The 24,373-nt window shown below is 42.8% G+C and overlaps 2 protein-coding genes across 19 annotated transcripts in view; one reads left to right on the forward strand and one right to left on the reverse strand.

The window, feature by feature from the left end:
• The window catches only part of caska (calcium/calmodulin-dependent serine protein kinase a), a 94,684-nt gene that overhangs the window by 24,788 nt on the left and 45,523 nt on the right, over positions 1-24,373 (reverse strand). For 12 of the 17 annotated variants that reach the window (XM_086220193.1, XM_086220186.1, XM_086220191.1 and 9 more), the window contains exons 3-12: positions 20,431-20,536; positions 18,096-18,173; positions 17,929-18,001; positions 6,419-6,521; positions 5,582-5,757; positions 5,176-5,298; positions 3,561-3,644; positions 3,350-3,449; positions 3,027-3,044; positions 2,640-2,761 (exon numbers count right to left, since the gene is read on the reverse strand). In XM_086220193.1, the coding sequence (XP_086076319.1) occupies positions 2,640-2,761; positions 3,027-3,044; positions 3,350-3,449; positions 3,561-3,644; positions 5,176-5,298; positions 5,582-5,757; positions 6,419-6,521; positions 17,929-18,001; positions 18,096-18,173; positions 20,431-20,536 (983 nt within the window). The remainder of the gene's footprint in view (positions 1-2,639; positions 2,762-3,026; positions 3,045-3,349; positions 3,450-3,560; positions 3,645-5,175; positions 5,299-5,581; positions 5,758-6,418; positions 6,522-17,928; positions 18,002-18,095; positions 18,174-20,430; positions 20,537-24,373) is intronic. The other 5 variants (XM_086220187.1, XM_086220192.1, XM_086220201.1 and 2 more) reach the window with 1 other exon arrangement.
• LOC147252058 (putative G protein-coupled receptor 34) lies at positions 7,559-10,240 on the forward strand. Of its 2 annotated transcripts, none has more exons than XM_086221208.1 (3): positions 7,559-7,953; positions 8,424-9,009; positions 9,088-10,240. In XM_086221208.1, the coding sequence occupies exons 2-3, from the start codon at positions 8,510-8,512 to the stop codon at positions 9,602-9,604; spliced, it is 1,017 nt and encodes a 338-aa protein (XP_086077334.1). In that variant the 5' UTR covers positions 7,559-7,953; positions 8,424-8,509; the 3' UTR covers positions 9,605-10,240. The 2 variants fall into 2 exon arrangements, with proteins under 2 accessions (XP_086077334.1, XP_086077335.1); XM_086221209.1 differs by having other exon boundaries at positions 8,427-9,009.

Here is a 24,373-nt window from a genome sequence, read left to right on the forward strand (position 1 = left end):
TTGAACCTGAGCCAGGCCCAGAGGCATTATGGGAAGGACTGTTAAAACCTCCTGACTCCCAGTAGTTCAAATTTGTCCTCTGTGGAGGACATTTGTAGACCTGAATATCTCCTACCCACCGCATACTACTGAATCAACTCCTTTTCCTACGTACGGAAGACATTTAGGGCTTTTCAATAATGCCTAAGGTGAAGGGGTGGGGCTTTGGTGTCTTCCTCTTTCTCATTAAGGATAATGGCGTCCATTAATGCAAGCACATTTTATGGGAAGAGGAGAAGTGCATAATACTTTTTATTGAGCAAAATTTTGGTTTGAAATGTTGTTGGCATATTTTATAAAAGCCTCTTAACAACACATTAAAATACTGAATTATTTTAACTGTATTTTAGCACAGTATTTAAGTGTTAAAAAATGTCCTCGGCAGGGGACCTTTGTAGTTATTTCCTCCATTTTGTTCTCATTTTTCAAATGACATGAAAGGGAGTCATTCTCAGAAGCAGAGGAAGAGGATTCAGAGGTACAGGCAAATGCTGAGTACAACACCAACATGGATGGTATGACTTGGTGGACCGAATGCTGAGTTTCTACAGGACAGTCTCTCGCACTCAGAAATGGACAGCGCGTGCAGTTTTGTACTTTTTGGACCTGGCAATCACCAACTTATGACTTATGACTTCAGACTAAGGCTGCCAGTTTCTGGGGAAGAAACCACTGAAGTTCCTTGACTTCCCACAGCGCCTTGGTGAAGGGTTGATCACTTGGGCCCAAGCAGGAACCAAAGAAGGAAGCAAAGATGTCCACACTCCCCCACGTCAAAAGTGGAAACCGTAGCCAAATGCAGGTCTGAGGCACTATGATGCCATCCATCTTCCAAAGATGGTGGACAAAACACATGTATCAAGGTGTTGTAGACCTGGATGCAAGAACAAAACACATGTGATGTGCATGAAGTGCAATGTATTCCTTTGTGTTTCCAAGGAGGGAAATCGTTTTTGAAGGATCGTACCAAATAAACACAACAAACCGTAACAAAAGTGATGGACAGTTTTGTGGAAGTTAAATTCATTCTTATCTTGACTTTTTGGTATTTCCTTCGGGACTAACTGGTTGTCATCAAGGTTCAGTTTCACATGTGTGCTGTTCCTGTATCCACTGTAGTGGACAAATGACATCTTGAAAATATATATTTTTTTTTTTCAGATTTCTAATTACCTTACAAATATTGGGCAGTTTAAAAAAAAAAAAGTGATTATTTATATTATTTTTCCCAGTAGTCAGGAGGTTTAAACGATGATCATCATCTCGTTTGTATTTCTTAATGTTCCTGTGTTTTCTTACAGTTCGATTGTTAGACAACATCACTGGGAATTCCCACAGCCTGCCAGCAGAACTAATTTAAATATGACAGAGAATAAATTCAAGACACTTCAAGAGAGACACAAAACGCAGAAAGAGAGTGAGAGAAAGTGATAGTACAGAGTAAACAGAGTGGATAGGAGCGGCGCCTCATGAGGAACACGGAGAGACAACGGGCTGATGCTCTCACTCAAACACTGGCTGGTCTCTCAGTCGGCTGCTAGGAACTGTGAGTTCTGTGACCCAATATGGTTCTGATGCGTTAGCCAGTTGTAGATCGACTAGAGCCCTGACCTGCAGCTTCGCTCGATGCCGACATCCCTGAGCCAGAGATCGGGGCAGCAAGTTTGAGTAATTCACCTTTGCTGTTTGATTTCAGCGAACACGCCTCGGGAATCTTTCCTTCCCCATCATTCAGAGCATTTTTCACTCTTCTTTGGCAATAATGGACTTAACGGTTAAGAACATGAATAAATACGGGGCGAAGTCCCATGAATAGCATTCATTAGTTGGAAAGTGAATTTGTCAAAATTAATACATTATATTTGCATCCCGAAAAAAACAGTGCAGGTTTATCCAGCTTTAACATTTTCCATAAAGTGCAACAACATCCAGTATAATATAATAAATGAAGGCTACGGTGCCCTCCCTCCAGATGTGTGAAAACATGCTGGTTTGCTACAGATCCCAGCAAAATCCATCCTCCATCCATCGTCTACTGCTTATCCTGTTAAGGGTCGTGGGGGGGTGGAGCCTATCCCAGCAGCCTTCAGGCGTGAGGCGGGGTTCACCCTGGATGGGTCACCAGTCCATCCCAGGGCCAACACATAGAGACAGACAACCATTCACACTCACAGCCACGCCTTTCATTTTTAATCATTCAGGTAGCTGCTCTGGTCTGCAAGAGTCAAGAAGTAATAAGCTCTGATTAAATCCCCCCCACCCCCAAACCCCAACCCCCTCTCCCAGAGCCGCCCCTAGTGCAGATATCTATTAACAGCATCAAAGACCCAGTTTCCGCCACAATACCAACACCTCGCCCTGCTGCTTCTGCACGAAATGCTGGTTGCATCATTATCCATCTTTGTTTGGTCTACCTTTTTTGCCGTCTCTGCTGATTCAACCATTTCACTACTCCTTATTTCACTTGCGAAGAAATTCACTTCCTGTCTGCCATTGACAAAAGCCCCTAAGAAATAGCAAAACTACCATGAATCATAACAGCCTTGTGTTTTGCAGCATGTTGCCTGCTGTCGTTGTCGTCGTTGGTGCGGGACACTTACGTCAAGCAGTGTGTGTAGATGCTGGTCCTGGAAAACACTGTGCAGGAAATCTAGATCCTTTTCGCTGCAGTCTGTCAAAGCGTGGATCTCCTCTAAGCTGTCCAACACCTGAGAAACAGCACCTGCAAAACACACACACACACACACACACACACACACACACACACACACACACACACACACACACACAAGCGTACGTGCGTCAGGATCAATGTTCTGTCAGGGCCTTTTATTTCAGGTGCACATGCACTTCACATTAATACTGAAACATGCTCGTAGTGATTAAACCTGCCTGCCTTTTTCAACAATTGTTGATGAAACTTTAAACTCAAGCTACTAAATCACAGAAGTTGCACCACAACACACAAAGAACCAACAAATACCTACGTTCTGCTGCTAGTAGTCCTAGCAGGTGCGACGCATTAATAGAAACAGAAAAAAAACACATTGACACAGGTTGTTCGCATACAATAATTTACCGGCTAATAGTATTATCTACTATACATGTATTTGGGGGTGGAGTTCCTACAGGATTTCTTTGAATGTGATAAATTTGTGAGTAGCAAGACTAAAGCCGGGTGATGTAACACCAGTCTGAAATTTAGAAAGCAGAACTTAACAATGACAGACAAAAAAACAAAGGAAGGAAGTGTGATGGGGGGAAGTGTGCTAAGGATGACACGATGTTTATGAAAGAGCTTTGTGTGCACCTGAGGAGGTGGGGTCATCAGAGAAGTCATGGAGTTCCTCAGGAGGGTCTCCGTAGAAGGAGTTAAACTTGTGACTGGACACTGCAGCCAGAACAGCCCCCTGAAAGCAGAGGAGCAGGGCACTGTAACCTTATCATCATCATCATCATCAATAATAAAGGCTGACAGTGCAAACCACAAAGTGAAAACCAGTCGACACGTAGATACCGACCTTCAGCTTCCTCCTGGCGTTGAACTTTCTCAGTTGCTCCACCGTCTCGGGCAGGTGGATTTTGTAAGCATAGCGATCCCTCTCCTTGGGAAAAGAGATAAGAAGATTGTTTAACCTCCCTACTCCTCCATTATTGTGACATCACCATCTCTGACGCAGCTTTCAGTCTCTGACCTCTTGCTAATAAAGCACTGGAAAAGCTTCACTAATTAAAGGTTGTCCAGTATTTTTTTCCCCTCACTAAATAAACATGAAACTCGTCGACACTGATAGCACATGTGTATGTTTAAGAGAACACAGAACTAATCAACACCAAACTAAATAGTTCCTCCACAGATTGCTGGCAGGTCAGCAGCATCACGCTGCTCTTGTGTGCTGTGGATAGCAAAATTCCAAGTAAAACACCACTCAGATTAAGGTGCTGCAACGTGAACGGCATTTCCTGATGAATCCCTGTAAGGTAATTGTCTCAAAAAGCAATAATTGGTTACAGACATGGAGTATTCCAGTCTCAGTTGCATTACTGAGCTGCTGTTTTTTCTACCATTTAGCAACACAAACGGCACTTAAACTGCTTTATGATGCACAGTCCAACTTCCAGCGAGCGTTACAGCTCAGTTTTTGACACTCGCAAGAAAACACCAAAAAATGTATAACGGTTGCTGCCGGACAAATTGTTTTTTATGTCTAATTCCAGAAGGGAACTACACACAGGGATGTAATGTGGGCGGGTGTTGTCAATCATTAGACGAACTCTGCTCTGGAGCACAACAACAGGAACATGAATAGAATATTCTATGAGAAACTCATGTTAACGGCTAAATCGAAATATTGTCTCATTTATAAGGTCAATAGTTGGATTACTTCCATCTATGTAAACATAACCAGCGTCTGAAGCTGCTGGGCAGGCAGGTGTGTGTTATCCTCCTTCAGAATGCTGATGTATTAGAAGTGGCAAAAATAATACAATAAGATAATTATTTGTCTAAACTCATATTTTTGCTGTTACAAAAGAGCACTGACAAGGAGAGTAATGGACTAATGTGGGATTGTAACCAGGGATGCAGTTTAAAATGTGAGGATATGAGTGATGCATCAGCCGGCCCACGGGCGCATCTCTCAGCAGAATTGTCCTGCATTTATTTTCTACTACCCGTCCATCACTGTCCACAGAAGAAGACACAATAAACGCTTGCGCTGACAACAAAGGACGAGCAGTGCCGACGCTAGCTGTCGTTGCTTTCCCACCCAGGCGAATGATCCTTACGTGATGGCTGCAGGCTACAACGTTTATCTATTCCAGTCTCAAATTTTGGATGCAAGTCTTAGGCACTACCCACATATCTCTTTTTTTCCATATATTATTTGAATTGTGGTATACTTCTTATTTATTTTTTTGCTGTGTCAGGAAATGGCAACCCTCCATGGTGAAAAGCAAGTCTTATATTTCAGCGGTGGTGGGTGTGGTAATGCAGCTGAGAGCGCTTTCTATTTTGACAACCTCTTTGGTGCATTTGGGGGCTTGGAAAAAAAAAAAGAACAAGACAACAAACTGACATGTTAAATTAACTCTGACACGGAACATTAAAAAATATCGCTGACGATTTTGCCGCACCTTGAGCCAAGGGTGGTTGAGAGCCTCGTAGACGGTGATCCTCTCTGCAGGGTCCAGCATCAGCATGCGCCTCACCAGATCCTTCGCGCTCTCAGAAATTTGGCTCCACTGGCGGGGATTCATCTACACACACACACACACACAAATGCGCAGACGTGATGGGAATGCTGATGTTTCAGACCATCCATGTGTAATTGGTCCCTTTGCTGTGGTGCATCATACTACCATTCCTTCAGTATACTTGTTTTTATATAAAATCTACAGAGCAAACCACGTTAATAAAACAAGTTTTATCCTGAGATGAACACCACAGGATGTGAAAACAGAGTGGACCATCTCTTTTAGAGCATGAAACCACACTGGACATTGTTGGCTGCTCTGACTTTGAAATCAACTCCGTCCTGACCTTGTATTTGCCCTTGCAGATGGCTTCAAACAGACGCTCCTTGGTGCCATAGAAAGGCAGACACCCTGAGAGGAGGATGAAGAGGATGACGCCGCAGCCCCACACATCCACAGGTTTACCGTACGGCTCTCTCTTCACCACTTCTGGCGCCATGAAATGAGGCGTTCCGACCCGACCTGCGCTTACAAGGACAAAGGGGTGTGAGGCCGTCTCCTACGAGTTAAGTGAGTTCATGGATGTCTCATTACAAATGCAGACAGAAACAGTGTGACACATGCAAAACCATGCAATCGATCAATTCTTCAGAAATTAATTCACACTTTCTGAACTAGAAAAGGAACAAAGACATACTACACATTCAAACTGCTTCCTCTTATTGAGATCACATTGGTATTGTTTCCCTATTTTCATTTGTCCCCCCTCCTTTTTTGTGCTTATTTCCTACTTAGAATACACAGATTCCTTGGAACTGCAGGCTTTTGAAGTTGGGGATGTGACAGTGGACAAGAGGCTGAGGCAGTAGTAGCTCCAGTAGTAGTTCCAGGTACTTATCTCTACAAAATAAGTTATTTTTTCCACAGATATTGTACCCCTAGGGAGTAAAGCATGCTAATTTTGGTGACCAGCATCATTATTTCCATCAGAGATTTGATTGCTTACTGTTATTCCATGATGTGAATGTTGGAATCATAGGAACATATAGACAGCTGAGAGCACAAGACCACCCGCTAAACCACAACTGGGCCCACGACAGTTTCAGCAATTCCATGTGTGTGTGTGTGTGTGTGTGTGTGTGTGTGGTGGAGGTTTCAGAGCGTATGATGGTGCTCACTGTACCTCCTGCCACCAGTCCAGACTCTCCGAGCTGGATGGCTACTCCGAAGCCCCCTAACTTCACCGGGGCAGAGTTCTCTTTGGATGCGAGCAGCACACAGTGAGGCTGAAAGACAGAGGAGCAAAGACACATAATTTGATGTGCACTTTTCTTTTTTTTGTTGTTGTTGCTAATTAAAGAGCGACACTCTCCTATAAATAACACCAATCACATGTTCAAGACACACCCAAAACCCCCACCCACCACAAACGTACACAAATAACCCTCCGTGTAGGAAGATCACCAGAGACGAAAGAATGATATGCATTTGCTTCGCTGTTTTAAAAAAAAAAGATACAATCAGACAGATTGATGGAATTTCTGGAAACAGACATTTCTTGGGGATTCATCAACTTGCAAGTCAAATCATATCAGACAGGCTTGATAGGTTTCGATATCCTTTTTCCTGACGTTGATATTTACACTCAAATCATTCAAGCATGGTTCTTTCTTTCACACATCCATCCACATTTAGAGTTACACCTGTTAGAGTGTGTGTGTGTGTTATTCTGCCACCTATAAAGGATCATTGTTCTATAGCACGGATGTCAAATCTAGTAGGTTTAAAGAGTGAATAGTGCACATAAGGAGCATAAATTTACAATTTACTTTGTGAAATTCACAGTTAAAATAATCTCAAAGAATACTAACAGAAAACTTAGAGACTCTTAACATTCATTATGGGAATTAAAAATAGAGAATCGATAAGTAGAAGTGGAGCAGAACTGATAAATTTTCGATTGATACCCAAGAATAAGTATATAATTGTTCTGACTGGCGCCAACAAGTTTAGCTCATTTCTCTTGGGTGGCATCTTGAACCGTGTGTGAGGACATAAGGTGGTATTTTTGGGAGCCTTTTTTTATTTCTCTCCCTTTCACATTTGGCTAAATTCAGCACTGTGTTGTAATTAAAAACCCAAAGTGAAAAACATATCACGTTTACAAGCCGTGCTTCATGTGTGATCCCACATATGCCGTCATGTGTGTAATCAGAAGTTCTGCTCTGAGCCCGGCCCCTGTCTTCCTCTCCATCTCAGCTTGAGAGAGCGAGAGAGAGAGACGGTTGACCACAGACTGACATTTTCTCTCTACTACATCACCACATTGGGCACGTCAGCATTTCTTTGTTGGCTTTCAAAGGACCAGCTGAAGAAGGAAAGCTTCTGATAACTGCAGGGATCATGGACAGAGGAAGAACAAAAGAAAGACTTGCAGTATTTCTTTACCGGATCTTCTAGTATTTCAGATGGGGCAGTATAATGAAGCCTGAAGAAGTCTATGTGTTTATTCAAGACAGCAGCATCGTTTTTCCTCTGGAGTTGACTCAAGGGAATATGCTGAAGTGACTGAGTGGAAAAAAAAGGAGTGCAAAGACCACAAGTGAGCTACTTCTCGCCAGCACGGAATGTTTGAGGGGGGTTTATTCTGTTCTGCCACACAGGCACATACACACAGATACCAGAACTAGAATTATGTTTCTTCACTTTAACAACTGGGTGAGTACTTGGAGAAGTTCCTCTTTGAAATACTTGTTAAATAATTCAGGGTTTTTTTTTGTTGCTACAATACTTGCAAGATAATGGTTGTGTGCTGTGCTTTTTACTACTTTTCTGTTACTGATTTAAAAAAAAAAAAGAATTACTTGTAGTGAAGAACTTGTACATATGGTTGTTAGGTACTTTGTAACAATAAAAAGGAAGAAGAAGAAGCAGGGTTGTGTGTTTCTGCAAATCCATCTCCACCAGATGACTCATATAAGAGAGAAATTTTAAATCTTAAAAGTGTTATCAGTGCTGTCCCTTCTGGGGCTTTCTGGGGTCTGGTGATACTATGGTCAGCAGGATTAATACCGATTAGAGCTGAGTTGTACAGTTGGAACCCAGCCATCACACAGACCTGTGCTAATTAGAGCCCTAAACTTCCTAAGAAATTTTTAAATAATCTCCAATTTTTTCCCTCTCTTCAGCAGGTCTGACGAACACCAAGGTCTCTAAAACACCTGCCTTCCAGACACTGCATCGCCATTTTTATTGCCACCAGACGACCAGCGGGATGAACCTGACCACGACTCCTGCCTCACAGCAACCATGTGTGGATTATGGTGCCCTGCAGACCCCCTTGGCGGTGCTCTACTCCATAATCTTCATCTTGGGTTTGCTTGGAAACCTGGTGGCACTGTGGGTTTTCTTCTGTGTCCACTCTAAAAAGAACTCGGTGCGGGTGTTCCTCATTAACGTAGCTTTTGCAGACCTGTTGTTGATGGTGTGTCTGCCATTCAGGATCCTCTATCACAGCCAAGGTAACAGCTGGAACCTGGGACCCACCTTGTGTAAAGCAGTGGGTATCCTCTTCTACATGAACATGTACATCAGCATCACGCTGCTGGGGTTGATCAGTGTGGATCGCTACGTGAAGATCCAGCGTGGAGCTGGGATGCAGCACAGACTCCAGTCCATGAAGTGGAGCACTGCCATCTGCGCAGCAATCTGGATTATAGCTTTTGCCTTGACTTTAATTTTCCTGATGTCAAAGAATCACGCACAGGTTGACAGGTTGGTTTTTTTTATGAAGTCTTTATGATGTGATCCCAGCATGTGTGGTATAAGCTGACGTGTGTTTGATGTTTGCAGATGTTTCCACTACAAGGAGCTCCATAATGCAAAGTGGAAAGCGTACATCAACATCTGCCTGCTGGTGGTCTTCTGGTTCGTATTCGTCTCTCTAGTGGTGTCGTATGGGAAGATCGCCCTCAAACTTCTAAAAACATCGCAACAGAAACCCGACTTGCCCAATGCTTCTCGCTACACTCGAACAGCGCGCAAGTCCTTCTTCATCCTCTTCCTCTTCACCGTCTGTTTCGTACCCTATCACCTGGTCAGGGTGTTCTACATTAAGACCCAGATTACAGACACTTCATGTTTCTGGAGGGACATGGCCGACAAAGCTAACGAAGTAACTTTGCTATTGTCGGCCCTCAATGCCTGCCTGGACCCGATTATGTTCTTCCTGTTGTCTTCCTCGGTGAGGAAGGAGGTGCTACGCCTGGTGAGCAGCGTGTTTCGTTTACGAGATGTTCCTGGAGTCAGCGGGACCAGCTCCACCCAGGAGCTGGAGGGCAGGACGGGGAGGATTGAGAGGACGGGATAAACATCCAGGGTTGATGTGAACACAGTAAGCAGCGTATGATGAAAAATGCTAACATGCTAAATTTAGCACCTCACTGATAACAGCTGACAGGAAGGAACATTATGCAGGTATTTGGTCATTAAGGGAAATGTTGAATAAACTGAAACTTTGCTCATAGATGAAAAGTTATAGGATCATCCTGAGGGATTATAAACAGCTGAGACAAATTTCTTTTCAACCTATCCAGCAGTTGTTTTAATGTATTTTAATCTGGATCAGCAGATGGAGAGACCAAACAACCTTCAGACGTGCTGCCCAAAGAAAAATAATGCAAATCACAATGGAGAAACTGAAATCAGAGAATTATACATATGTGGAACTATCATTATTTAATTTTTTGCACTGACAGCTGCAACCACAAGTTGCACAACAACCTGCATAAAAAACACTCACACTTTTCTGCGTAACAGATGTGTATCTAAGGTAAAAGGGGGTCAACATACGTTCTGTTATTCTGTGAGACGTTCAGGGAAAGTAGATGCAGCGTATTTCAAAGCTTGATGACGGAGAGTGACATTGATTGAGAGCGAGCAGAGGACCTTTTATAGAGATGAAACCCTGGGGTTTGACTGACAGCCCTCACAAATGTCAAGAGCTTTTTATCATTTACAGTAAATACATGCTTTCCTACTGAGCTGTGCGATGTCTTTTTTTTAATTAATATATATAATATAGTCATATACAGTATGTGGATGTATAAAGAATGTATAATATGATGAAAAGCCTTAAACACACACACACACACACACACACACACACACACACACACACACACACTTCTGTGCACTGCTGGACGAGGGAAAGAACAGCAGCGCCATCTCAAGGCAATGACAGCAGCCACAAGCCTGGAAACATCTTAGCATCAAAGCAGCACATGATAGTCTGGATGCCAAAAACACTACCACACCAAGTTCTTCACCTTTGACTGGGATTTTTTTTTTCACCTCCTCCCACGCTGTTTTATTCCCCGATGCATCTGCTGATGTAACAAATCTGAACACCTGCCATGTTTATTCGTCCACACTTGTGGACTGTGACTTTAATTTATAATGGTTAGTAATGAAGAACATTACTTTTCCGCTAGATTAACCCTCCATCAAAGTTTACAACTTTATATCGGAGGTGAGACATTCACGTTTGTTTTTTTTTTCCCCCTCCAGTTGAAGCAAGCCTCTGGTGATGACTTAACTACAGTTGTATTACAGCTTTTGGAGTGGGAATGTTTAAGAGCCTGTCGTGTGCACTTGCAGGCTATAAATATTTGACATACATGTGTCATAAACCTTGTTCAGTAATTGTGATGTAAATTATTGAGCAGGATAACACGCACGCATACACACACACACACACACACACACACCCACGCGCGCAGTTGTTTGTGTGCAAAAGTGTATCAGGACAGTTTTCAAGAAGACAACGTTCTGTTCCGTGTGGCCCCCTGACGATCTCCGCGGGGGCCTGGGCTTTTTAGATTGAAGCAGACAACTGAGAGAGGCACACCTCAACAAACACACAGGAACAACTAAACACAAGCCAGAGGATGGAGACACACTCTCTCACTCACACACACACACACACACACACACACACACACACACACACAAAGAATTCACACTAAGGAGAGAGGCTGGAGGGGTTCGGAGCTGTACGGTGGGACAGTCTCAACACCCTTTATTGGATTTAAGCCCTAAAACTAGTCCGGTCATCCAAATGATAAACACTACACATACATAAATGCATTTAAATGACTCATCCACATCTCTGCCTTTGTTCAAAGTTACCTGCATGTGGACGTGTTTGAATCCTTTTGTTTTTTTAGATTTTCCTCTTAAAATTATTACAATAGAGGTAGACTAGAACACCAGTTGGATGAAAATGTGTTGGTCCCAATCACAAGCTCAAGGAAGTGAGTTACCTCATAAAGATAAAACACACAGTTGACTCGGGCTCTCAAGTGTAATTACTAAGATTGATTAATTCATTCATTCATTTATGTGTTTTGTAATTAATCTTAAATAATCACATCTATCAATTCTAGCAGTGAATATTTAAATGAATTAGATTTGTATTTTTTTCCCATGCATTCAGATTAGTTTTCACTATTCAGAAGTGATCATAACCAATACGACACAAATATGACCTGCAGAGCATCTCAGGCCTCAGAGTAACAACACAGTCCGTGAACTTCTTTTGCTCTTCTTCCATCATCGTTTGAAAAAAAGAAGAAAAAAAAAGCCCGGGTGTTCAATGATGGAGGAGGTCTTCTTCCTTTAATTTCTTCCATTTTGTTAATATTTAATCAATTAAAGTTAATCTATTACTTTGCCATTCACATTAGAACGCTAAATGTAACACACCCAGCTTTTCCTGCGACATCCCTCACGCCACTGGTGCGATGATGATGATGATGATGATGACGATGATGATGAGAGTAATAAAAGCACCAGCCCACCAGTCGAAGGCTTCAGTGGAAAGTTTGCGTCTGAGTCAGGTTGTCCTTGAATGTATATGTATCATCTATGTGGTCAGCCACAGAAATGACTCACGTCAGTGCTGATGAGTCCAGCAGCACACAGAGGAATAATTAAAAAAAAAAAAGTTTAAAAAGGTTAAATTCTCACCGGAGGGGACCTTAAAGCCTTTTGTTGCTTGTAATATTCTATGAACTATAAGCGAGGCAGGCTGGGTCTGTGCTGCTGGGGGCAGCCGTGTCCTCGTGGTGCGTTCTGAGGAGTTAACCAAGGAGGTCTCATCGTCAGGATAATAAGTGTTCTGCTGTTCTTTACAGCAGCAGTATTTTTCCACGTGATGGGCATATATTAAATTGATCATTTTCATGACAGAATCACAGACAGGTTTTTTTTTTCTCACTAATTTTATGTCGATGATTGGGAAACGAAACTAGGATTAAGAAATACACTTCTTTTCTTTCATTCTTACAACCTGTGGCCGCTAAATTGAAGGCTGTTTTGCTTATTCACTGAAACGCTTCTTTTACTGGATGACTGCTACTGTTATTGACATCATTTTCCCATTTGTTGAGCTTCATTACAGATGCCAGTCACCTGTATCAAAGAGTATTACTAAAGCGGTCTGTGTACTTGTATATTTGTTTGTGTGAGACAGGCAGGAAGTCTCCTCAGAGACGGCATTAGTTCCAGTGGTTGTCCACCGCTGAAAAAGACACACACACAGTGACTGATTATTGTTTTTCTTTCTTCAGGCAAAAATGTTCCCAGACAGGAAAAATCATCTCCCCGCAGCACTCGAGGGAGATGTGAGGCTCTTAGTGATTTTGACAAACAGCAAAGAGCCATTTTAAAAGCTATCAGTCTATCAACAAAACGTTCTTCAGATGTTATTTGTCCTGTGGTGGTTTTTCTGACACCCACCTGTTCCTAGAGACTTTACACAGAAGGCGAAGAACATCTCATACAGCACAGATAAAAATAATTACTCATATAACTTATCTTAAGCAAAAAGCGAGAGTAGGAGTGAGTTTACGTTGTTTATTTTGTCATTGCCGCTAACAGCACTCGACTGATTGTTACTGTTGAGACCTGAATAGGATCTTTATTCAGTTGGTGCAACAGGCTGCCAATATTCCTGCTGCCCAGTAAAACCTTTGCCAGGATATGTGCATGTAAAGACGTGTACAACGTATCAACGTCCCGTCACGCTATGTTACAGAAACCAGGCTGGCAAACATACGGGAAGCTGCGATCTCTAACCCGTGTGTGGGAGTGAAACACGCCGTTGAAACTCACACCCAGTCTGCAGAGAGGGATTTGCCTCGACAATTAAGCAACTGGACGTGCAGAGCAAGCGACTCCTACCCGACGATCACTGCCCACTGTACTGATGATGGCTGGACATCCGGGTCATGTTAAATAAAAAGTGGATGAATGTAACTGCTTCGGGGGTGCAATTTTAATTTAAAAGCAAATATTCTTAATGATGATGTACTAGAGTTTCATCTTCGTACAGTTTGCAACACAAGTTAAAAAAAATCACTTCCATAATCACGCAGAATTTAATCTTAAATATCTTAAAATGAATTGATACTGAATCGATATTAACTCAGGACTTTGCAAAACAGAGGAGATCAGTAGCAATAGAGTGAGTATGAGAGGCATTACTCTAAAATGATTCAAGTACTGTGCGTACGTAAATGCAGTACTTTGAGTTCACGGTTGGAGTACACATGGGAGGGGCGTCAGTTTTAGTAGAGCATTAAATAAAGCGGCATCTGCATTTGGATCTTTTCATCAATCGATTCACTGATTGTGATTGACGGCTTATTTGGTGACGCTGGTGGATTAGTGCGACGCAGGAGGAAAAAACAGAAAGGTAAGTCTTCAGGTGACTGAGGATGTCAATGCAGAACGTGACCGGACTACCAGTGGCAGCAGGCAGTCGACATTTACACAGAGAGGGATATTATAGTGGGGTTGAGTGAATTAACCCCTCATTAAAGATGAATGCACATTTGAGAGTTCAGCGGTGCGAAAACCACAAGCGCAGGACTGACAGGTGGACTGAAGTGATATAGTCATGTGAATCATCTTTCACCAAGGGATGAACGCCCCCCACTCCCAGCCCCCAACAGTGAGTCGGATCCTCTGGCTCTATTCTGCTGTGGAGGGGCGTTTTGCTGGATAGCTGTGGGTTTACTTAGAAGCAGGGGTCTCTGAAAATCAACACCAACTTGTTCTGAGAGATGCTTTTAAATATAGTCCAAATATTCATGACAAGGAAGTGGTGCAGTGGTGCAAACTGGCCCACCGACCTCAGCATGACTCAAACCGTCTGGGGGCGTCCCCCGCAGCTGCTTTTAGAAAGCAAGTCAACCTGATTCAGTAGCCATTCAGCTTGAAGAACAGCTGTGCTTCTGTTAAAAATTGAGCAAATTTAAAAGGGAATTTTAGAAAAGCTGCAAAAAAAGGAACATTACTACAGCATTCATCTGGGGGTTTGAAACGCATGAACATGGCTATGCAGTGCATATTTCTGCCAGAAGATGGCAGCATAGGTAATTATACCGTGGCTTTAAAAGTCTTCGTTAAAGAAAAAGACCTTGAAACACAACAGGTCAGCCCATTGTCTTGAACACGAACAGGCCATTACCTCTCCTCTTTATCGCATTTCCTCTTTGTTGAAAAAGGCAAAAAAAAACGCATTTTGTGTTATTTTTGCAAATTAATACCGTTTCCATAAAAAGCTTATTGCACATCAAAGATCACTTTATGCAAGCACCGCTAGCGACAAACTGACAACGCTAAAACAATGACAGAGGCAGCCCCGTGTCGACTTCAGGATCTTTGGACAGCGAATCCGTGAACATCAGACAGACAGGCTAACAAAAACAGACAGAACTAAAATGAAAGTAAATGTGACAAGCGCTGGGGTACACAAAGGTATAATTTTGCTATCAAACAACAAAAACAAAAACACATTTAAAAACTTGCAACATCAAAGTCGGGACGGTTTGACAGCTTCAGGCCTATGGGATGCTCCTGAAAAACCCATTAAGAAATAGTTTATGCTTCATCATCGAGGATACTTCACCAGACATGTCCGACCGCAAAATAGTGTCCCCTCAACTCACACGACAGCACAGACAATACCACTCAGTGTGTGCGCGTCGTGTATTTGAGTGAATCACAAGGTGGTCCGAGGGGAGCAGGACCATTTTACCTTGTAGAAACAGCTGACATTCAAGTATTCATCTGGGAAAAGAGTCACCTCACCATTCATCACCCTCCTGCTGCAGCTGGCATTTGGTGTACAGTCTGGGAAGAGATCCACTTTCTAGTAGAGAGGCTTGTAAGGCCTCAGGAAGTAATTAAAGACATTTACTATTCAAATGAAAGACGAAAAACACAAAGGTAGCTAAGCAGCATCGGCGTTTTCCGATGAGAACACAAGACCTTTGCTTATCGTGCTCGCTGAAATTGGAGTTGTCGGATCCTATAAAGGAGTCATGTCTTGATGGGTTTAACAAAAAAGCCCAGCGAGAACTTCCATTATGATTTATATTGAACTTGTTTGAATTAAGCTAAAACTACCAGACTAATTTAGGTGTAGTCTGGGGTGCGGGGTAGGCTCAGAACCAACCATTTCATATACTGAGGTACTGCATTTTTTGCTTTTCAATATTCCGTAAATTTATGAAATATTACCTGCATGCAAGGTGGGTGATTTAGACGTCATTTTCATTCAAAACAGGGTATTAAAAACTATCGGCGCTAATTGAAATTGACTGAAACGAAACGTTCGACTGCAGTACATGTGCACGTGTGGCATTGAGCTCCAGCATCTGTCAGACATTCATTCTGCATGACAGTCGGATCTCTCCGCCAACCAATCCAGCTGCTGCAGTTGTCATCCATGTCTGACCACATTAATATATTGTATCTATTAACTGTACAGGGTTCCTTAGAGATAACATTCATTATTCACAAAAACGGTACTTATGGAAAACCTGAAAACAGCACCCCTCCAGCCATGACTGTGGCGGGGGTGGAAAAGGTATTCGACAGCACCAACACTGCATGTGTGAACATTTCCAGGAAAGGAAGTTCACCTTCAGAGTACATTTAACTCGTGCAACAGAGCCGAGCTGTATGTGTCTAGAGTTCGAGTTCGAGTGTGTGTGTCGTCTGTATCGATGTCAGGGTCAAAGGCAAACACGAATAAACGTTAACAAACCCGTGCTGCTTTCACCAGTGGAGACACGCGGATGCGGAGGAAGATAAATACTGAGATACCATGGTGACTCATGGACAGCAGCATTGAAATCAATTCTTTGACTTTCGTGCATGGAAAGATGTGGCACACTCCGGCTGATCCATATTCAACGAGAGCAGCTTTGCTGTCGGTGCACGGCTTGTGTACGTAGGCGTGTACTGTTGCTGTGTGTGTGTGTGTGTCTGTGTGTGTGTGTGTGTGTGTGTGTGTTCCCCTGTAAAGGGCATAAATCCTGGGGAAGTACATCTGATAAGCCGGGGACAGGAGCTGACAGAGCTGCTGTTAAATGGTGATAATAGAAGAGAAGACCCAGGGCCAAAATCAACAGCTGCATCAAAAACTCACTGGTCAAACACACACAGGTATCAAAGTTCTCTACAGCATGTATTTATACTCCTAGTTTGGTCGCTCCTTCAATATTGATAGGCACTGGCTTGATTAGGGTTATACAAAACATTTAATATAATTCACATTAAAACTGGTCAACATCGACAGACTCCAGTTTCTAGCAGGAAAACTCTGACTGTAAATATTTCACATCATCACCGTCATGTCAGAGAGACACTTTTTGGGGAAATAGGAAAAAAGCTGTAGTGATTGAAGAATGAATGAGATATTATTTCCAATAGCAGGGGAGGCACTGGAGCACACACACAGATACAGTGTCTGTCTAAAGCCAGCTGCATCATCTCATGCCTCTTTGAATTTATAGGCTGGCTACTGCTGGGATATAGGCAACACAGCTAAGCCTAAGCTTGTAAATCAGCAGGGATCCAGTACGGAGGAGCAGCCGGCTGAAGACAGAGAGATAGGGCTGTGTAATACCTGAGGACAATGCTGAGGAGTGTGATAGTAATCCACCAGCTGGGAGATGACTCTGACCCTATAATATGCATTATGAGCCTCTCAGAAACGCAATAAAATATCTATAAAATGAAGTACTGCAATTGGGCTCTGTGAATATCACATAAAAACCATTAAAGCCACAACCGGGGAGGCTGTCGGGGGAGCCGTGTTCTCAACGGCTTGTTTGTGAATGCGGCGAGTGTGACGAAGGAGACAAGAGATTCCACTTTGAATGCAAAGCCTTACTTGAGGTGTTTTTTGGGTCTTTTTTTTTCCCCCTTCCCTGGAACACGGCTCGGCTCTACTCATTACAAGAGCTGGTTAGAGCTGTCTGACACGACAGCTACCCAGAAAGCTGCAGCAGACGGAAATATTAAGAGAATTCATCGACGTATTGACCTTTTACACACACACACACACACACACACACACACACACACACACACACACACACACACACACACTGGGGACTACTCCTTGACTGGGATTGATCTTATTATGTGTGACCACCTGTCGCCGCTCACACTTGTAACACATAAACCACCGAATTAAAGATTCCAGACTCAAAACAGCATGTTGTGTGGTGAACTTGATGTGTTAGCATAGCGGGTACTGTCACTGTGCACAGTCAGCTTCAAAAGGTTACAGTAAAGAAAAGGGGGGGGGGAGGACTTAAATGTCAGAAGTACCTTGACATCTCGGTGGATGATGTTGTTGTCATGGCAGTAGCGTAACGCCTCCAGGATCTGCCTCATGTAGTGACTGGAAAAGACATTTTAAACTTACTATTATCCCACTCTAAATATAAAAATATGCAAATGCAATACCAAGCAAGCACAAGAATCTGAAAGCTCACCTTGCCACTGCCTCGCTGTAGACAAAACCTGCATCTGCCCTCTTCACAATCTCAAAACACAGGTCTGCTCCATCCATACTAAAAGCACAGAGATTGAAGGAAGGTGATGGAGGTGGGGGGAGGGCACACACAGAGAGGATCAGTGTTGCATAAAAGCCTGGGAAGTAATCTGGCTAGGAAGGAAAAGGTCACTCTTATTAAAACTTCAACACTCTGCTCCTGTGTGGTTGCTGGTGGAGGTGAGATGGGAGGCACAGGTCAGGAGGAGAGAGCTGGTAATTATGTCTAGTGTGTGTGTGTGTGTGTGGGGGGGGGGGGGGGGGACAGCTGCGCTGCTGAGACTGCAGCTGCTATGATGCTGACATGTTGCTGTGCACCTCTCCTCTGGCTCTGCAGGTTTAGAGCTGATGAGGAGGGGGATTCTTCAAGGGAAACGGCTGATTTCACACAAGCTCTGTTTGACTTCCCTGCCACGTGTTATCCAGCAGTCGTTTGCCAACTCATTCCTAGTACACACCAGCAGACATCCATCATTTTTTTATGGCCACCAAAGGCAGTTTACTCCGTGCCCGTACATCGTTAAAGGCCTCGAAATGGAAAACCTCTGAATTTTCCGGTCATGTGGCACCATTTCAAAAATAATTTCAACTTTGAAAAATAAATATTTACATATCTTATAGGCATAAAGTATCGTCAATCCAGGCTGAAGCTAATTAAGAATGTTTAGGGGTTGTGTGTACTTTTGTAATGTTGAAATCCTACTTTCTGAGAACCTGAATTAGCATTAGCAACACCCAGAGATGGCGTGACTCCATTTGTTTTTGTTTTTTTAAGGATGTCAGGGTTTTTCCACATGTACTCCACTAGAGGGAGCACACGTTGTTAATGCTAATAGTGTGAATATTCCCCAAACACTGGTGACATGATAGTCTTACATTTAAACGAAGTAAATGGTGATATGTTGTCATTACACTCCAAATTCTTACAACATTTCTGGCTCTTTGATTTGTCTTTAATTTAATTTCTGGAAAGAAAATAGTGGAAGAAAAACACAAATAATAGCGCATAATCTTGTCGTGATCTCAAAATTACAAAACCAAATCAATAAATCTTTTAATCGACTGAGTAAGAGTCAGAACAGCTTCAGTTTTCAAAAGCCAGGGTAAATGTGCTTTCAGAGGAATGTGCAACGCTTCCACAGAGATTAACAGTCTAACACCCTTGCTGTAATGGTAGGTTTTAATGCATTTATAAAATCCATAATGAGTAATTCAAAGTCAAGGTAAGGCTTTAACAGTGACAGCTTCTCCCTTAAAATGAGTCAGAAGGTGATTTGTGTCACTACGCAGAAAAGTGTAAAAGCTGGCAATCAGGTGCTGGCAACAGTATTCTCAGATCTCGCCATTAGACACTACTTCTAACCACTACTTACACAAAGATGCACCTACAGTATTGACACGCCGCCTCTCCTCAGTGCTCCTGTGCCATTCGTTCACCAATAATTGAAACATGCTGTCGTCACTAAGCCTCTGCAGCAAGTTAATAAGGCTGTTATGAAGAACTCAGCTGCAGCACATCCATATTTGATCCATTTCTATCACTCACATATTTTAGCTGGAGTGTGATTAGCCAGGAGCGAAGCCTGGCAGGCATATGAAGCTGTCTGCATTTATCTTCCATGTTTACTTTCTTATCTGTTCTGTCCTTGAAGTGCTGCAGTATTCAAAAACCATCTCCGATCAACCTGCATGTGAATATTTCTGTGTGTGTGTGTGTGTGTGTGTGTGTGTGCGCACGCATGCTAACAACAACAAGCACCAATGAAATCAATGAAATCTGGAGCGTACTTGCACTTCCTGGAATGTTTTCACCCCAGCACTGAGCTGTAGCATAACACTATAGGCAAAAAACCCTGCTGCTCAGCTTTGTGCCGATAACAGAATTAAATGATAAAGGAATTAGTTCTGGAAGTGGAGGAGAGATAAATATCGCGGCCGGCTTGGATGAATCTGGAAAGTTGCAGCTTTTAGAAAAGCTGGAGGTGGCAGCAAGTATGAAATCTTAATCTCATCTCTTCTCCTTTCATATAGAGCATATAGTACTGTACATCATCTCCTCGTTTTTTTTCTTACCCCCCACCCCCATTCAAGTTCTCTCCTAGCGCTGATTATATAAAACCCCCTGCCGGGTTCGCTTTTTGTGTCATGCTAGTGCTGCAACCTCCCTTCTTGCACTAACATCCCCACCCACCCCCCAAATCCTGCCGTACGCTTGTATGATGTGAGTTTTTTTTTTGTTTTTGTGCTCAATTTTTCTCCTCGCCATTAATACTTACAACTCAAAAACCATATAGAGCATCCCATCGGAGCTGTACGTCTCCAGCAGCTCCACGATGTGAGGGTGCTTCAGCATGTGGCAGATACTGGCCTCCCTCTTCAGATCTGAGAACCCAGAGGAAGACATGGGGGGGGGGGGAGGGGGAGAATTTGAAGCACACAGTTCAATAGCAAACACAGATAAGGACACGGATCATGAAAGATGGCACTGGGAGGATGCTACTTTGGCCAGGATATTTTTTAAACTTAATTTGAAAAGAATTTATGCGACTAAAGCTGATGATTCATCAGCTGATTATTTTCTCAATTACTAGTTTCCTCTTTCAACAAGTCACTTTGTCAGCATAATGCACACAAACTAACAAAAGTCAGTGGAGAGGTGGGTCAAGAATGACATCACAGCAATGAACCAATAATAGTTTTGATCGTCATTTAATTGATGAAATTCAGAGTTGGAGAAAGTGTGAGTGCGTGTGTGTGTGTGCGTGCGTGTGTGCGTGCGTGCGTGCGTGCGTGTGTGTGTGTGTGTGTGTGCGTGAATTGGCTGATGTGAAAACTTATTTTACTAAATATAACCCAGTAATGGCTGCTTGGTACTTTGGAGGTGGATGGTTAGGCAGCTTGTTCAGGAGGGCGCGCTTCCACTAAATTGCTTAACGTCCTACAATCATACAGCTGGTAATTATTTCTGGCTGGCGAACCCGTTTGGCGTTGGGTGACAATTTGACGTCAGTGACAAAAGAACATAGTGGCACAAGAGACAAAGAAATAAGAATTTTACAACACAGTAAGTACAGCCCACCATTTAGCTTGAATTTTGGCCCTCCAAAGGAACCAGTTTGGGTGCCAGGGTACTACAGACATAACATTCTGTCTTTTGCTAACTTTTACAGAATAAACTAAAACAAACACAAAAAGATAGTTTTTCTCAAAGTTTGAAGAATGTACCATCTTGTACTTTCTGAGACGGATGTTTATCCAGCTCTCACTGTCCTGACGGTCTGAGCGTGAAGCAGACGAGGAGAGCGAAGCTGGTGTCAATGTACTTACAATAAAGTGACGAAGGAAAAGTTAATGATTTAATTAACCAAAGTGTTGCACCAGAAAGAGAAAGAAAGAGAAAGAAAGGCCTGTGTCTAACCCCACCCTGCTTTCTGATGTTTGTTATATAGAGAGAGTTTACCACATGAAGACATCACAGCCAGAGGATTGTGGCTGAGATCCTCGTCCTAATCCAACAACGGGTGAGGGAAGCGTGTGGAATTTTTTATGAGAAACAAATCTGAAGGATTTGAATTTGATACCATTAATATCCCCACATCTTCACTTTCACTGGGGCGAGACTATCTGTGACTTTACAGAGCGTATATCATAAACAAAGACCCTTCGCCAGCAGTCAGAGCACATGAATATACCTTCCTCTCCTCCTTTGATCCTGCCTCTCACTGCTTTGATCTGTTCATTAACACCGTCCAACAAGTTCTACATTCTCACTGCAGGGAGGTTTCTGAAAACTGAAGGCAACCAGAGATATACACCTCCACTCCCCCAGTAGCTTACACTAATAAATATTACAATCAACTTTTGTCATAAATGTGAACACCTCTCGCTGCAGTTCAACCCCCAAATTACAACCTCCATAATGACCATTGTAATAAATCTACACCTCTGTCAAATGCACTCAATAAAAAGTGAACATTATTATCTTATGGAGGGATGATTCAGTGCAAGACTCTTCAATTTTAACCACACTGATTCTCTAATAAATGTATAATTTAGTATACATTATAGACATAACCGGTTTCCTCAGTACACACTCGGACTCACTTACTCTAAGAATGCGCCGCTGGGTACAGTGAAATGTATGAGGCTTTATGATATGGCAGCTACACACCCAAGGTATTCCCCTTAGCTCCTACTGCTGGACATAATTCAGGGATAAGAATACTCAATGAGCAAAAGATGTTTCTTTAAAGATGTGCATAGGCAGCACGCAATCAACAAAAACACACACACACACACACAAACTTTAATGAAACTTTATTGCATTGTTCTGCTATTTATGCAGTGACATTTAATTAAGCTCTACGTTAGAGCCACGAGCCACTTGTGCCACTGTGAGTCTCAGCGCTAACATTAAGCTAATCCTTGGAGGACCCGCTCACCACATAGTCTCATTCTAACATGATGCTAATGCTGCTAAAGCTGGGATAAGTGGCTACCTTAAGGGCATTGCAGCCCGCCTCGTTTAATGTCATCTGGTGATCTTGCTGCTTATGTCACCACCATCATCATAAATGTTGCTAGAGATTTCAGAATGAGACGCAAGTTACTGCACAGTGTGTGTGCGTGTGTGTGTGTGCATGTGTGTGTGTGTAATATTAGGAAACCAGCCAGTAAGCAATGAAGGCTGAAAACCAGATAAAAGACATGAAGAAGAGACAGAGACGGCAGAATGGGATTCTAAAAATCAGAGATGTGCTAATACCATTTTCTCTGACTGATAGATTATGAATAAGTTCTTCTTCACCTTCCACAGCGCAACTTTATTTTTCGGCAACAGTTTTAGTCCATTGAAGAAGAATTGATTTCCTGATGTGATATTAGTCAAGGAAAAGAGAGCTAAATACCAAGTATTCAGGTTTATGTTCAAACAATCTCTGAGACAAACCTAAGTTTATGAAACTAACATGTCTTGCTGTGATTTTAGAAGCTTAAATGTAGCCGCCGGTAATAAAAAGCTAATATTAGCCTAGAAACAGATGCACAACTTCAGGTGATGACAAGTGATCTTTGGGCTTCCCCTCATGATGACTTGACTATCCTTGATATTCTTGTTTAACCACTTCTCAGCACCACGAATGCCATGAAATTCAAGAGTGTGACATTTACTAGCATATTTTACACAGTAGAAAGAAATTTTCAAATATCTAGTCATTTTTTTTAAGCAAGTAACTAAAAACCTATTCAAAAATCTGACTGGCTTCAGGACCTTTTCCATACACTTAACGTATTTCAGGGCCACTCTATACTTAATATTTTAGAGGCTTTCCATTTTTGTTCAGGCACAAATGCACACAGTACCAGCGGGAAGGGCTTTTATTTGCATTTGTCTAATTTATCTATAGGTAGCACCTCCCACAGTCGTGAGTAGACCAGACTGAATGATCTCTTTATTCCTCCATGCATGGGTTCTCCTGCAGAAGGAGGGAGAGACAGGGATGGAGAGGGAGGCTCTAGAGTGACTTCCTCCTGCCATAGAAGGGGGCCTTGCTACCACAGAGACGTGCTGAGAGAGCTGAGCTAGTGGGCTTGTGTGAGGCCTAACATAGGTTGTACAGACAGTCTGGATAAGATGTCACAATAATCTAGTCAGAACAGTCATAAACACACACAGGGGCTGTATCTTCTACTCCTCTGACTTGACAGATGAGGGAGGAGAGAGGACAAGGGAGGACTGGGAAATGAAAAGCAGTGCGATAAAGTAAGAAAGAGAAATAATGTGAGAGTGTGAAAGAATCAGGGAGATGTGGGAGCACAGAGGAGGCGGAGGGAAGTGAGTAGGCGATGGCACATGATGAATTTTGCTCATTCTCTGGCCAGCTTTTCTGTCTCATCCCCTCAGAGGGCTGACCTATTCGTCAGACAGACCTCCGGACAGGCTGAGAGAAACAAACTGGTGTGTGTGTGTGTGTGTGTGTGTGTGTGTGTCTGTGTCTTTGTGTCAGGCCCCTGCTGGTCAATCCATTGCCAAGACACGAACCATTTGACCCACTTCCCTTGGTCTGAGCTCTGTTCAGTATGTGTGTGTGTGTGTGTGTGTGTGTGTGTGTATGCACGCACACAAGCTTGATTACGGTGGTGCTGTGTTACAGCTGCCTGCTCAAGTGAAACTGCAATGCCTTCTACATGCAACGGTAAAGAAAAAAAAAGAAAAAATGA

This window comes from Aulostomus chinensis, chromosome 12 (assembly GCF_037954235.1).
Source record: "Aulostomus chinensis isolate RoL2024-O1b breed Wild chromosome 12, RoL_Achi_v1.0, whole genome shotgun sequence".
NCBI lineage: Eukaryota > Metazoa > Chordata > Actinopteri > Syngnathiformes > Aulostomidae > Aulostomus > Aulostomus chinensis.

What these genes read in the sequence shown, in the direction of transcription:
- LOC147252058 (XM_086221208.1), top strand. Translation starts at nt 8,510, where the DNA reads ATGAACCTGACCACGACTCCTGCCTCACAGCAACCATGTGTGGATTAT. An exon ending in AATCACGCACAGGTTGACAG is followed by an intron (nt 9,010 to 9,087) that starts GTTGGTTTTTTT and finishes TGATGTTTGCAG; the next exon opens with ATGTTTCCACTACAAGGAGC.